The sequence below is a fragment of the Pleurodeles waltl genome, chromosome 3_1 (assembly GCF_031143425.1).
Source record: "Pleurodeles waltl isolate 20211129_DDA chromosome 3_1, aPleWal1.hap1.20221129, whole genome shotgun sequence".
NCBI classification, from domain to species: Eukaryota; Metazoa; Chordata; class Amphibia; order Caudata; family Salamandridae; genus Pleurodeles; species Pleurodeles waltl.
This window is the reverse complement of record NC_090440.1, coordinates 528,017,432-528,033,146: the sequence shown is the minus strand read 5'-3', so window position 1 is coordinate 528,033,146 and position 15,715 is coordinate 528,017,432. Positions and strand designations below refer to the sequence as shown.

The window sequence follows — 15,715 nt, the reverse complement described above, 5'->3', positions numbered from 1 at the left end:
AAATCTCTGGTTACAGTGTGGTGCCTGCGAGTACCCACAGGGTGAGAAGTCTGTGGTTAGACATAGTATACACCAGAAAGTGTTACCAAAGGTAAATTAACTTGTTCAGAAGCTTCAGTAGGGCTAAAGCAATACAGGTTCACCACACTTCTACTGCTAACGAATTAACCGCCTATTCCACTGGGGTTACAGCCAGGCCATCTTTCCAGGTGCTAAGAGCAGGTTCTCCTCCACAAGCACGAATCTAACATTAATGACCTGACTCCTGAATTCAATTAATTCTGTGATTTAGACATCCCAGATGATTGCAGACAGATACTGGTGGAAGCAAGGGTATTGTCCAAGAATAAAAACTATTCAGCGTAGTGGAAGAGGTTATGTTATGGGTTTAACCAAAAGACCTGAAACAGTTCTCAGTTAAGCATCCTCAAGAAGGACTCTTTAGTGTTTTTTCTCTATTCAGAAAACCACCAACTAAATAGGAACTCACTACAAAATTATCCCACTAGTGAGACAGCCGTCCGTACTAAACTAACTCACTTGACATATGAAGATATCTTAAGGTTTATCTAGAAAGGACAAAAGACTTGAAAGATATAATCAATTGGCTTTGTCATTTCATAATCCATGTAAAAGATATCTAGTATCAAAACAAGGAATTTCTAGATGAGTGAAAGTGACAGTCGCTTTCTGCTACATGAAAGCATTCAGACCACATACAAGGAGAATCACGGCCCATTCCACAAGGGCTGTGGCGACAACAGTAGTACTCTCTGGTGGAGGACTTCTGATGGACATCTACCATGTAGCTTCATAGAGTAAACAGACAGACCTTCGCACAGCTCTGCTGCCTTGAGGCCATTCTACATTGAGTCAAACAGTTCTGTACCATCTCTTTAGATTAGGTGAGGCTTTCTATTTTTCCACCTCCCACAGTGTATATGTGTGAATAGGAATTATGTAAATTGCTCACTACCCTGCATGCATGTGAATCTATGATGGATCAAAATCTGGAGAAGAAAAATGTTACATATCTGTAACTGTTGTTCACCAGTGATGTGATTTTTTTATAGATTCATATGCTCCCCTCACTTTCTCCTAAAAGGAGGCTCACCAAAATGTATCTGTTGTTATGTTACCATTGTCACATTAGCGCTGGGCATGTGAGGTGAGATGGCCTCTGATAGGGGTGAGTCTGAGTTGAATGTGGTACTAAAATAACACTGGAGACTTTTCAGTCATTTTGTGCTTAATACTGCCTTTTCATATACTTCCAACTGCAGATTTGTCACCTTTTTGACATTACCCAGGCTTCAGACTGAATCCAGAAATATTTGAGCAGTACCTCTTTGCTCCAGGCAGCTCTGCATTGATGCCATTATGCAAGGGCAATATAAATGCAACACGCTGACGCCGGTTCCTGTCTTTCAGTGCTACAATGCTTGGATCCAGAGTTACCGCTTGTGTCTCAGGAGACCCGTTTACCTCAGAAACTTGACAATCCAAAATCCAGTGTGCTAAGGAAATGTCACTCCCAAAACTACTGTGTCTCAACCTGTCACAAACAAGTCTTTTGTGCCTGTTGTTAGAACACGACTCTAAGGCCTGCAGTGACTGTGTCGATGAACCCAAAGCCCATACAAGTCGGCGAGACGAAGCTGTATGTCGCCAAGCATCGATTGGCTCGATGTTAAGGCCAGTGCATGAGTCGGCCTAGGTTTCAGTCCCGGTCCAGAAGTATACGGAGTCTATTTGAGGACACTTGTCTGGGTTGAAGAAAAATCATAAAATATCAAAGGATGACTCTGTCCCTTCACAACATTCATACACCTGAGAAGACGTGAGAATGTTGCCAGCCTCTCGATCTTGCTCCCAAAGTCAGTCTGTAGGAGCTTTTCCTGTAACTTTTTCCAGAACAACCTGAGTTTCTGTAGCCATCTGCAACACTGAGGAAAATCCAAGAGTTCTACATTGCTATGCTCCAGCCCTTCAGATCCCTGCAGACTCCCTATGAGCCCTTAGAAATGCCCTCCATCCAGGATACCGCCAGTGGGTTCTCCCTCTGTACCCATCACTGGACCTCTTCTGGTGTCCTATCGACTCCGCTACCAGCTCCACAACCCACATCTGTTCTTGGAACATAGACGCCAATGCAAACTCCATTGACATCAGAAGACTAAATGTTCATTGTGCTCTCAGACTTCGAGGTGCCATCTCTCCGACAGAGCTGTGCTCGGTTCTTGTTGATATGCACCCTTTATCTGACCCTCTAAGTGTCCGACCACTGCAAGGCAGGTCTCGTAGACTACATTTATTGTTTCAAACAGACTCTGACAATTATTATGATGCTGGTGATGAGATTGGCCAACCCTACCATGAAGAAAACTGGTATGATAACCGTGGTCTTGGCACTGCTCCTGATTCTGGTCTCATCTCACCCCAGGTCTGGCCACTGACGAAGGTGCCTCCTTAGTAAGGGTCACGGACACCCTCTTGGAGTCATGGACCAAACCTTGCTGTAACCCCCCCCACCCCCACCAGTCAGTTGCCAGATTGTGAGGCCACCGAACCTGGTATGACTGATGGAGAACCATCTGTCTGTCTTACGAAAAGAAATGCAAATCCTTTTGTCAAAGGTGCGATAGAGATAGAGAAGTGAGTTGCAGCTGTTATTGCGGCTACTTCATAGTGCCAAAGAAGGACGGAGTCCTTCGTCTTCTTGTAGAGCTGTGCCCTCTCGAAGGATTCGTCCGGAAGGGCAAATCCAAAATGCTCACCCTGCCCCAGGTTTTATCTACCCTTGAACCTACAGACTGGATGGTAGTGGTAGATCTGCAGGATGCCTATTTGCATATACTCATCTTGCAGGCCCATCAGAGCTACCTGTGGTTCGTGGTAGAACAGGAGCATTTTTCATTTGCTTTGTTTCCCTTTGTCTCACCAGTGCTACTTGTGTGTTAATGCAAGCAATAGTGGGAGTAGCATTACATCTTTGGAGGTCCGGTCCCAGTCTTCCCCCTACCTCGACAACTAGCTGCTGAAGGCGGGCTTGTCCCAGGCAGTCAGCCACCTTCAGAATACAACAAGCCACCTGTAATCTTTGATGTTCACTATCAACATGCCGAAGTTGTACCTGACTCCTTCTCAGATGCTCCCCTTCATCTCAGCCATTCTGAAAACTATTCGGTTTTGTGCTTTTCCTCCAGAAAGGATAATCCAGTACATTCAGGCTATGAACCTGATCTATCGCCTTCCGTCCTGAACTTCAGTGAGGTCAACTCTGTGGCTGCTGGGACCATTGGCCTCCTGCATCCTGCTTATCAACCACGCCAGATGACATATGTTGGCTCTGCAGTGGCATCTGAAGTCTTAGTGGTCGCAACTTCGAGGGGATCACTCTGACCACGTCCAAATCCCAAAGGAGATTGCAAAATATCTGCAGTGGTTGTTACTGGGCTACAATTGGGTCAGCGGCAGACCCCTCTCCATATCCCACCCAGAGCTAACAGTGGTGACTGCCCCAACCCATAAAAGATGCATCAGACACCTGGGAAAAGTGGTGATCAGAGCCCTTTGGTCCCCAGTAGAGTCTCAGCTCCCTATCATCCTCCTAGAAATGTGGACTATCCGCTTGCTGTTGAATGCCTTCCTTTCACCCATCAAGGGGAGACTGGTAAAGGTGCTTACTGACAACATCACTGCCATGTGACATTGTAGAAAAACAGGGTGGTTTGAGCCCAGAGCCCTGTGCCATGAGGCACTATGCTTCTGGAAATGGCAGGTCCATCAAGGACTCTTCCTGGTCATGCACCACCATGGAGGATGTTTGAATGCCAAGTCGGCACCTTGCAGATCATGAGTGGCAGTTGCCCTGGAGGTGGCACAAAGGCTTTTCTGCAAATGATTATAACCTTGGCTTGATCTGTTCTCCAACTCAGTGAGCTCTCAGTCTCATTAGTTCTGTATGTTGGAGTTTCCAAGGCATCTCTCCGCTAGGAGATGCGTTCTGTCTAGGGTGGAAATTGGGGCTCTTAAATGCGTTCCTGCCAATACAGCTTCTGGCCCAAGTGCAGAAGATGATCAGGACCGATTGCCCGAAAGTCATTTTAATGGCCCTTAATTGAGTATGGCGGGTATGGCCTCCTGGGCATGTGTATCACCTACCAGCATGCAGAGGTATTGCGGAAAAGTTTCCTCTGCCAGTCTGATGCCTGTGGAATATTGAGAAGGTGATGAGTTTGCAGTTAGAGAGGTACCAAAAATTAAGTAACTTGTTAAAATGGGACTTGCATCATAGCAACTGAGAATGATTCAGTTATGTAAATCTATGAAAGATACGAACACTGGAGCTACTACAGCTGAAGATAAGTTTGAAATGGAGTCTCTAGTTGGCCGTGGGTTCCACCCTGTCCAGGTATGGACCCTCTCTCGAGTGAGGGTAAGGTAGTCAACAGCTAGGATAACCCCCGCTCACCCCCTTGGTATCTTGGCACGAGCAGACCAGCTTATCTCAGAGGCAGTAAAGTATTTGTCCGCACACCGAGTAACACAGTGAAAACACTACAAAGGTACTCCACACCAGTTTAGAAAATAGCCAGTATTTATCTGACTAAAACAAGACCAGAACAACAAAAATCTAACATACACAAGTAACAGTATTACTTTTTAAAGCTTTAAATGAGTCTTAATCCTTAGGAATCAATTGCTGTGTCTTTTCTTTAGCACAAAGTACTCTAGATGCATAAAAAACAGAGACAATGTGGTTGGCAGGGGAGGTGAGGTGCCGAAAAAGCAAAGCGATGCATCGATTCCTTACTGGCAGGAGAGGTAATGCATCAAATCTTTCCTCGCAGGAAAGGTGATGCTTTGATTTCCAGACACACTGCCTTGGTTCCTTACTACAGTGTGGAGTCAATGAGAGATTGACGCACAGGGACAATGTGTGGATTTTCTCCTTCAAGTCCCAGGGCCCACGAACCGGAGTTGGCACCACTTGGCAAGCCAGGACTCTAAGCAGAAAAGCCCAGGCACTGGCAAATGAAGTCTTTGATGTCCCGAAGACATCTTAACAGGAGACAATCTCAGTTCAAGCCCTTGGAGAACCTTGGAAAGCAGAATGTAGAAAGCAAAGTCCAGTCCTTTCTCTCCCAGGACAGAAGCAGCAAGCAGCATTCCAGCATAATAAAGCAAAAACCACAGTGGCAGTCCCTTCTATAGAATCAGCTCCTTTTCCTGGGACAATGTCCTCAGTCCAGAAGTGTTATAACTATGTGGTGTCAGAGGTCCAGTACTTTTACCTATTTCTGTCTTTGAAGTAGGCAAATTTCAAAGAGAAGTCTTTGTAGTACATAAGATCCTGCTTTTCACTGCCCTGGCCGAGACACACTTCATGGGGTTGGAGACTGCTTTCTGTGAGGACAGCCACAGCCCTAGTCAGGTGCAAGTTTCAGCTTCTCCCACCACTTTAGCTCTGGAAGACCCATCAGGAAATGCAGGGAATACCTCGGCTTCCTTTGTGTGACTGTTTAGAGTGAATTCACTAACAGCCCAACGGTCATCCTGACCCTGACATGTATTCCACAGGCAGAGGCACAGAATGGTTAAGGAAGAAAATGCCCACTTTCTAAAAGTGCCATTTTCAAACTTAAAATTCAAAAACTAAGCTCACCAAAAACTGTATTTTTAAATTGTGAGTTCAGAGACCCCAAACTCCAAATCTCTGCCTGCTCCCAGTGGGACATTACACTTAAAATATATTTCAATGTAATGCCCCCGTTACCCTCTGTGAGAGATAGGTCTTGCAATTGTGAAGCTGAAGTTAGCAGTATTTCACTATCAGGGCATGTAAAAGACACCAGCACATGTCCTACCTTTTAAATACTGTATACTACACCCTGCCCCAGAGGCTGCCTTGGGCCTACTTTAGGGATGACTTACATGTAGTAAAAGGGAAGGTTTTGGTTTGGCGATGGGGATGCACTAGCCAGGTCAAATTGTCAGTTTAATACTGCACACACAGACACTGCAGTGACAGGTCTGAGACCTGTTTGCGGGGCTATTCATGTGGATGGCACAATCAGTGCTGCAGGCCTACTAGTAGCATTTTATTTACAGACTCTGGGCACACCTGGTGCACTGTACTAGGAACTTACTAGTAAATCATGTATGCCAATCATGGGTAAACAAATCAACAATATATTTTAGACCGAGAGCATATGTACTTTAGTACTTTTTAGCACTGGTTATCAGTGGTAGAGTACCCAGAGTCCTAAAGCCAGCAAAAATGAAATGCAGCACACAATCAAAATTAGGAGGTCAGAGGCAAAATGTTTGGGGATAACCCTGCAAAAAGAGCCATTTCCAACACCAGTTATTCACACTTAACCTCTGTGTTAGAATTTGTTCTGCATATTTGTTCTACAAATAAGAGATGGAATCTAGCTTGGTTTTAACATGCATTTTAAATACGAAAGCTAGCTTAAGGTGCTTAAAATATGTTTTCAGCAAAACATAAACTGCATGTAGTTGGGTTTATTTTCTCTCTCTCTATATATATATATATATATATATATATATATATATATATATATATATATATATAATATATATATAATATATATATATTTGCAGTCAGGAAATCTTTCATCAAAAGGTACAGGATACTATAGGAAAGTACCATCTTGCCTGGCATGTTACCCCCATTTTTACGTGTATGTCAGTTTGTTTTTGCCTGTCTCACTGGGATCCTGCGAGCCAGGACCCCAGTGCTCATAGTTTGAGACCTGAATGTGTAAACCTGTGTAATTCCTAACTGTGTCACTGAGGCTCTGCTAACCAGAACCTCAGTGCTCATGCTCTCTCTGCCTTTAAATTTGTCACTATAGGCTAGTGACCACTTTTACCAATTTCAATTGGCATACTGGAACACCTTTATAATTCCCTAGTATATGGTACCTAGGTTCCCAGGGTATTGGGGTTCCGGGAGATCCATATGGGTTTATTTGGCCACCCATAGGGACCTCAGACAAACCTTTACACAAGACTGCCATTGCAGCCTGAGTGAAATAACGCACATGTTATTTCACAGCCATTTTCACTGCACTTAAGTAACTTATAAGTCACCTGTTTGTCTAACCTTCACTTGCTGAAGGTTAGGTGCAAAGTTACTAAGTGTGAGGGCACCCTTGCACTAGCAAAGGTATCCCCACATAGTTCAGGGCCATTTCCCCAGACTTAGTTAGTGCGGGGACACCATTACACGTGTGCACTTCAAATTGGTCAATACCTATATGTAGTCTCACAATGGTAACCATGAATATGGCCATGTAACATGTCTAAGATCATGGAATTGTCCCCCCATTCCAAATCTGGTATTGGGAAGCCAATTCCATGCATCCTGGGGTTCCACTATGGACCCCCAGTACTGCCAAACCAGCTCTCTGGGGTTTTCTCTGTAGCTACAGCTACTGCCACCCCACAGACAGGGTTTTGCCCTCCTGTGGTCTGGGCAGCACAGTCCCAGGAAGGCAGAACAAATAATTTCCTCTGAGAGAGGGTGTTACACCCTCTCCCTTTGGAAATAGGTGTTGAAGGCTGGGGAGGGGTAGCCTCTCCCAGCCTCTGGAAATGCTTTGAAGGGCACAGATGGTGTCCTCCTTGCATAAGCCAGTCGACACCGGTTTAGGGAACCCCCAGTCCCTGCTCTGGCGCGAAACTGGACAAAGGAAAGGGGAGTGACACATCCCCTGTCCATCACCACCTCAGGGGTGGTGCCCAGAGCTCCTCCAGTGTGTCTCAGACCTCTGCCATCTTGCTTTCAGAGGTGTGGGGGCACTCTGGAGGCCTCTGAGTGGCCAGTGCCCGCAGGTGACGTCAGAGACCCCTCCTGATAGGGGCATACCTGACTAGGTGGCCAATCCTCTTCTGAGGGCTATTTAGGGTATCTCCAGTGGGAGTTTCCTCAGATTATGACTTGCAAGAATTCATCAGGGTTCCTCTGCACTTCTCTCTTCGACTTCTGCCAAGGATCGACCGCTGACTGCTCCAGGACGCCTGCAAAACTGCAACAAAGTAGCCAGAAGACTACCAGCGACATTGTAGCACCTAATCCTGCTGGCTTTCTCCACTGTTTACTGGTGGTGCATGCTCTAGGGACTGCCTGCCTTCACCCTGCACTGGAAGCCACGAAGAAATCTACTGTGGGTCGACAGAATCTTCCCCTTCTCCAGCAGGCACCAAACTTCAGCTTCTCTGGGACCCCTCTCATCCTGACGAGCGTGGCCCCTGGAACACAGGTGGTGGACCCAAGTGACCAGACTGTCCAGTTGTCCAACTGTCCAAATTTGGAGGAGGTGAGTCCTTGCCTCCCCTCTCCAGACAGTAATCCTGTGCACCGCGTGATCTGCAGCTACAAGGGCTTCTGTGCACATTTCGAAGAAATCCTGCATCCACAGCCAAGTCTAGGTCCCCAGCACTCTGTCCTGCGATGCTCAGCTTCCTGAGTTGATCTCTGGTGTCGTGGGACCTCCTTTCGCAGTGTTGAGATGACCGCTTTATTCAGACTTCTTGAACCCGTGTTCAAGGACTTCTGCGGGTGCTTTCTGCCTGTTCATGTTGCTGAGGGCCCCCTCTGTCTCCTCTCCCAAGAGGCGACATCCTGGTCCTTCCTGGGCCCCGGCAGCACCCTTTTTCTCTAACCGCCACTCTTGCAGCTAGCAAGGCTTGTTTGCGGTATTTTGCCAAGGAAACACTTCTGCATCCTCCAGCACGCCGTGGAACATCTTCTGCACGAAGAGCTTCCTACCTCCTTTCGTTGTTGCAAATCTTGCAGCTTCTTCCAACCGGAGGCAGCCTTTTTGCACCTTCATCCGGTGTTTAGTGGGCTCCTGCCCCCCGGACACTTTCGCGACTCTTGGACTTGGTCCCCTTCCTTTGCAGGTCCTCAGGTCCAGGAATCCATCTTCAGTGCTTTGCAGTCTGTTGTGGTCTTTGCAAAATCCTTTATCACGACTTTAGTGTGTTTATGGGGAAATAGTAGTACTTTACTCCTACTTTCCAGGGTCTTGGGGTGGGTTATCTTTTACACCCTTAGTGCTTTCTTACACTCCCAGCGACCCTCTACACACTGCACTAGCCTAGGGGTCCATTTGTGGTTTGCATTCCACTTTCTTAGAACATGGTTTGTGTTGCCCCTCGGCCTATTGCATCCTATTGAATTCTACAGTGTTTGTACTACTTTCTGACTGTTTTACTTACCTGATTTGGGTTGTTGTGGATATTTTGTGTATGTCACTTACCTTCTAAGGGAGTATATCCTCTGAGATATTTTTGGCACATTGTCACTAAAATAAAGTACCTTTATTTTTAGTAACACTGAGTATTGTCTTTCTTATGATATATTACCTATATGATGTAAGTGGTACTGCATGAGCTTTGCATGTCTCCTAGTGCAGCCTTGGCTGCTCTGCTATAGCTACCTCTATCAGCCTAAGCTGCTAGAACACTACTACACTACTAATAAGGGATAACTGGACCTGGCACAAGGTGTAAGTACCACTACAAGCCTGGCCAGCCTCCTACAGAGACCAACATTTTTAAAATGGGTTTGTGGAAGTTTGGAATATGTGGGTGTGACCATTTATTTAAAGAAATGAAACAGCCTCTATTGGAGGATAACACACACACCGTCAGATCCCTGTGACCTTATGAATGATCTCACCCTTTGGCCATGTATATTTGGTCGAGTCAATTCCTCTGCAGATTTTAATATGCTTTAGTATCCTACAGTATCCTATATCATACAATTTAGAGGATTTCATTTTCATTCACAAAACCCACCCAGATTTTCCACTGTCATTGCAGTTGCGTCTTTGTGGTTTGGTGAAAAGGTTTTGCAGACTGTGAGGTCTGGATGGGTTAGTAGGAGGTTTGGCTTGGGTCAGGTCATAAGCATAGTAGCCTCAAGAAGGCTGCTTTGGCTTGACTGTTGAAAGCTGCATATGCAAATAAATTGTGGAGGGGTGAGACTGATCCTTGAACCTGCTTCACCATAAAAGTTATTTGTGTAGTATAAAACAAGTCTCCTTTTGCTGGCTTCAGAGTGTAATGGAACCCTAAAGTGAGTAACTAGATAAGGAAACTGGGGGTAATGCAACTAAAATTTGGAAGAACTGAGAATGACCCAACAGTGGGGTTGAAATGAAAATTAGGTTAACAGAAGTATGTTAAGCAAACCTATGTCTCACATTGACGTTTGTTATTGGAAATAACCTAGGATTGTACTTTTGTATTTTTTCACAAATAGGTTCATCTTTTTGGGGCTTCTTTAGGCGGTTTTTTGGCTCAGAAGTTTGCTGAATACACCCACAAGTCCCCTCGGGTCCAGTCCCTTATACTATGCAATGCTTTCAGTGACACTTCCATCTTCAACCAGTCCTGGACAGCTAGCAGGTAAAGAAAGCAAGCACAAGCGGTTGTGTGGCTAATGTGTATATAAGAATTTGTGCATGGCTTCCTGTTCATTGTGAGCTTCATCAGACTAAAAAATGACTCAAAACGTGGAAGTCCTAGCATTTGGGATTCTTTGCTAATGCCACTGCATTTAGACACTGAATGATGTCACGTGACACAATCATATCAATAGTAAATAACCAAAAGACTGCAATGCTCCGATAGTGTTTCACACAGAAAGCAAGTCTTATGAATTGAACTTCATTCAAAATCCCCACTTGTTTTTTGTATAAATTTAAAAATAGTAATTTATTGCTGTGTGCTAGTGCAAAACTGACCCAACAGAAACATGTACACAGGTATCAGTGGTGCCACACTGGCTATTGTTTTTGGGCAACATGTAAATCTTCTTTCCCTTAGAGATTGGTTCTGCACTTGGAAGGGTTTTGTGATTAGCCTGACATGAGGAGGCGTTTCCGGCAGAAGGCTCTGCACAACTTGAAAAGGCTCCCTAATGCTAGGATAATTTGCAATTTAATACACTCACCAAAGGCAGCACTGCCTAAATTCACAGTTTTTTTTTTACCTCAACCCCTCTTTATAAAGTCCTGTTCTTTTAAACAGTTTAATTTTCCTCATTAAAAAATAGTGACATATATGTCCCAGCATCCATAGTAACATAGGCTAAAAGAGAAAACAAGTGAAAATGCTGCTAATGGCATGGGATAACTTGACACCTGTGGGACTGCTGTGCAGGCTGTGGTAATCTGAATTACACCTCAAAAACAGAAGTATCTGGAAGGGGTAGTTAAAAGTGATTTGCACGTGTGGAATTGTTAAAAGACTGAGGCAAACGTGCTGTAAGAAATAGCTCAGTTTGGAAACTATTTTCAGCTAGACATTTAGTGTTGGTTGGCGTCACTATTTACGGGTTCATAATTGGTGTTCAGTGATATCAATAAAATCCTGAATCACAATTTGAGCAAATAGGTCATATGTTTTTGCACACATTGACTTGAAGGATGGTTCAGGGTTTATTGATAACCAGACTTGAAAGATGAATTGTGATAAAATGAATTCAGCTTGATGCATTGGAGTCATCAGGTATCCCTGATTTTCCAAACATTTGATTGCATAATAGTTTGTTTGAACCACTCTTTCATTCAACATATACGAACCCAGGTTCTTACCATAGTATATCTTTAAGTTTTGTTTCACTTCGAGTTGAATATGGCACTGAATGGTGAGGTAGAGTCTTTTACAGTTGTTCTGGGCCACAACAACTTGAGGTTGGAGCTCTTCTCAGTGTCTGACTAACTTAAGTCTTCAGGTAGCTGACAGCAGCAGCTCAAATGTTGCATCTTGCAGTGTCTGTGGTTTAATCCCTGATGATGATTATGATGTCGCAAGGTGTCCTTGTCAAATACATGCACCATAGGTTTATTCTGTCTTGGCGCCGATCATATTTCCTCAGTTTGTAACTCTTGCTCTTTGATGCCACAAAAGATTATCAATTCAAGACGCCAAACTATTTTGGTTAGGTCTTGCAAAAGATACTACAAAGTGGTCTCTCTTTCCTCCTTCAGAGAAGTCACTGGACCAGGAATGCTCATCCAAGGAATCTTCTACCCATTTCTTCCCTGTTGCGAAAGCTAATTCCAGCTCTGAAAAGGAAGACAGTGGTCCCAGTTTCATCCATCATCTCTTCTCTGGTCAAGTCCTTTTGACAAACTATGCTGAACATTTTGAGTGTGGCCATCTAATCTCTGGGCCCCTCCCCAAGCCTATGGGACCATATCAGTGGGTTTGGTTGCATTCTGGTAGCTTCAACCAAACGTGAAACCACTCATATTGGCGCCTTTGACCTTGGCATTGCTTACAAAGTTGACCTGTCTTCTATCACACACTAAGCCTTGTGCCTTCTTCTCAGCCAGTGATGTAATCACTGGTGCCACCCTTACAGCTGTTTCTGGTGCTGCTGCCTACTTTGATGTGAGTAAACATCTCTATAGCAAAAGAGATGATTTCTGTCTGTTTTAATGACGATCCCTGGTACAGCACCTCTCTTGGAAAGAAATTCGCCTAGATGAAGAGATTTTCAGATTGGATTCTGATGCTCTGGAAATGTCAACACTTATAGATATCAATGACGAAGACGATTCAGGGACATATAATCTCCTAATAATAATAATAATAATAATGCTGACCTTTACGTAGACCTTCAACATGAAAGTGCCCTTGACACCTCTCCAGAGTGTGGCATTCCTTAGCACTCAGATCCTCCATTCCCATTTCAATCCGTGGAGGTAGTCTGTTTATTTACCTCCATGGTAAGAAAGGCAGCAGAATTTCATGTACCTTCTGTTTAGTCAAAGTCTCACATATTGCTTTAAATCCTACAGCCATCCTCTGTTGCTTCCGAACCATTGTTTCCATTAAGTGATGTGCTTTTGAAGCTTGTCGTGGAATTCTGAGCAAAGCCCTTTTTGTGCCCAGTAATCCACAAAAGGCTTGCACTACAGACCTGTTCTTTCTGGCCCAAACTTTACCTCAAGGACTCCAGTTCTGCTAACTACAACATTGCATCTTGGCCATTACGCCCCCCTTTCAATCAATCAGGATTCTTATAAAACGTGACTACTCACCCGTAAGGGTCTCAAGGCACTGAGAGTGTGTGTGTGTGTGTGTGGGGGGGGGGGGGGGAATACGCGGTTTAGTTGAAGAGGCAGGTCTTGAGGTCTTTCCTGAATTGCAGCAGCAATTCTACTTGGTGGTAATTGTCTAAAAAATAACCACCACTAGTTTTTATGTTCACATAAAGAAGCTGTTCTCTTACCTGATTTGTAATGGTTTGGATGCCTCCTAATATCTTGCGGTGCAGTCAGATTCTGCTGAGATGTGCTCCACAGGCGTTTCAGGAGATGTCCAGGTGACACTAATGGACATGTCCTTCGAAGGCAAGTGACTTTTTGGGGAAGAGGCTGACTCCTCTATAGAATGTCTTAAAAATAGTCTCACTACAAAGCAATTGCCTGGCCTACCTTTCCCAGAGATCAATTCAAACATGTAGATATACAAAGGGGATGAATACAAATCTATTTTATATCCAAGTGAAAATATCAATTAATCACTGAGCAAAATTACTTCTATACCATTCTTATTGTTTATTAATATTTATCTCTGTCTTGCTCTCTTGATTTGAGTAAATATCATAAAATTATATATATATACAAACATTTATACATAACTATAAACATCTAAATACTTAATACATAACGGTTGACATGTGCCACTTGGCATTCAATGTTCTAAAGAATCTTTTGCACTGACAGCTTCCAATCAAAGTTTTTGAAATTGTAAGCTGCTAAACCTTTTCCAGGCAAGCAGTATTTCAAATGAGGTAATGATGTTTAGTACCGCCCTTCTTAGGCTCTGTGTTCCTGATATTTCTACGAGATACAGTCCCATTTTCATCGTTTCATTATACCACAACTCAGAAAACACTCCTCAAAAACATAGTTGACGCGTTTCGTTCTTTCAACTTCTGGCCTCCTCAGGACATCGGAAACCGTGCCTATATATACAATTTTACAATATATCACTCACTATTCTTAATTACCAGCTCATATAAAAGTAATTGCCACCAGGGCCACTCCAGACCCTGTTCACCATTACATCTAATCCACACTCCAGCAGTGTTTCCATCATTACCCATGCCAAAAATCTCTGTGACATGCCCATGAAATCAGGCTTGATTATATATGCTTTATTCACATTCTATTACAGCAGAGGTCTTCAAACTTTTTGATGCCGGGACCCCCTCTTAAAAAACTGTAGGTGTAAGGACCCCTTTCTGGTAAAAATTTCTAGAACCTGGTACACCTCATCATCAACAATAATAAACGTCCCCATTTCCCACAGCAAATAATTTTTACTGTGAGGAAATAATATTAAACAGTGTTTAGCAAACCAAAGGTCAGTGAGTGTGGGGGTGTGGTCAAGGGTGTGGCTAAAAACAAAGGTACTCATTTATGAGGATTTGGCATAGGAGAGTGCCACAAGTCTTCTTGCTACACTGCCCCACGCCAATACAAAAGGGCAGGAATGCACCGTATTTATGAAATACAGTGCATTCTTGTCCTTTCCCCCGCGCTGGAGCACATTTATTGCCTAGCGCCAATATAGGCAGGATTGTATTTGTGCAGGAAGGGACACCTTCTGGCGCAAAAACAATCCAGAGAGGCATTGTACCTCTTTCTATATGTGCAGCAGATAGCAACACACATGGAAAGAGGAAAAAACAATGAGAAATTTCTCCTCATTATTCCTCTCTGGGGAGGCGTAAGGTTTTGGCACTGCTCCAGTTTACGTGATTTTGTAAATCTGGGGCACCGTCAAAATCCATGCGTGTTGCATGTGAACACCCACCACTACTCCCATGGAACGCCTCCTCGACGCAAAGTAAGGCAATGCAGCAGCTTGCGTTGCTTTGCCTTTCTCCTTATCTACAACGCCATTCAAAGCCACTCAGGAAGGCTTTGCGTCACCTCATAGATATGATTGAGAGGCCTGTGCCGCTGGAGCATCAAAAAAGGTGATGCTCCAGCAGCGCAAGCCTCTCATAAATAAACTCAAAATATTCTCTACGTTTTTTTTTAGGTCTTTCACTGTCAGATAGCTACATATAAAATAACAGCCAGCTTAAATGAAAAATAAATAAAAGAAAGTTCTTACTTATTGGTAAATGCACTGTAGTGCATTATGAAACCTCTATTAGTTAATGCACTGCAGAAGTCTGCGTGTAACCAGAGAGCGACAGAACGAAATCTTGGTTAGTGCAGTTGAGAATAGTGACTTGTGTATTTTTAGTGCCATGAGGTCACAGACTGTGACAGAAAGCACTGTGAATATGTGAGGCATTATTTTATACTTGCATTACACACATTATAAGATAGGCCACTACAAAAAGGTTTAAGACAAAACTGTGGTTCCAAAATGTAGATTTAAGTAATACCAGAGCATATGCAATACCTTCTTTTTTTTTTCTTTTTTTTTTTAATAGCTGTCCCTTCAACACCTCCAGGTGAAGTAAGCACTGTGGAAATACAATTACAATTAAAACCAGGCACTTCACAGCCCAGTTTTTAACTCTTTGCACTACCCTCAAAAAGAATAAATATTTGTCGTCCCAAAGCTTTGAGTGATTCAGATCATTTAAAACTACTCCCAAGCACCCTTTACATTTGCAGATGAGCTCATAGAGCAC

At 43.8% G+C, this 15,715-nt stretch overlaps 1 protein-coding gene across 1 annotated transcript in view; it reads left to right on the top strand.

Annotated features, from left to right (window-relative positions):
• SPG21 (SPG21 abhydrolase domain containing, maspardin) overlaps positions 1-15,715 on the top strand; it is a 278,589-nt gene that overhangs the window by 165,180 nt on the left and 97,694 nt on the right. The window contains exon 5 of the mRNA XM_069222818.1: positions 10,304-10,449. Within this exon, the coding sequence (XP_069078919.1) occupies positions 10,304-10,449 (146 nt within the window). The remainder of the gene's footprint in view (positions 1-10,303; positions 10,450-15,715) is intronic.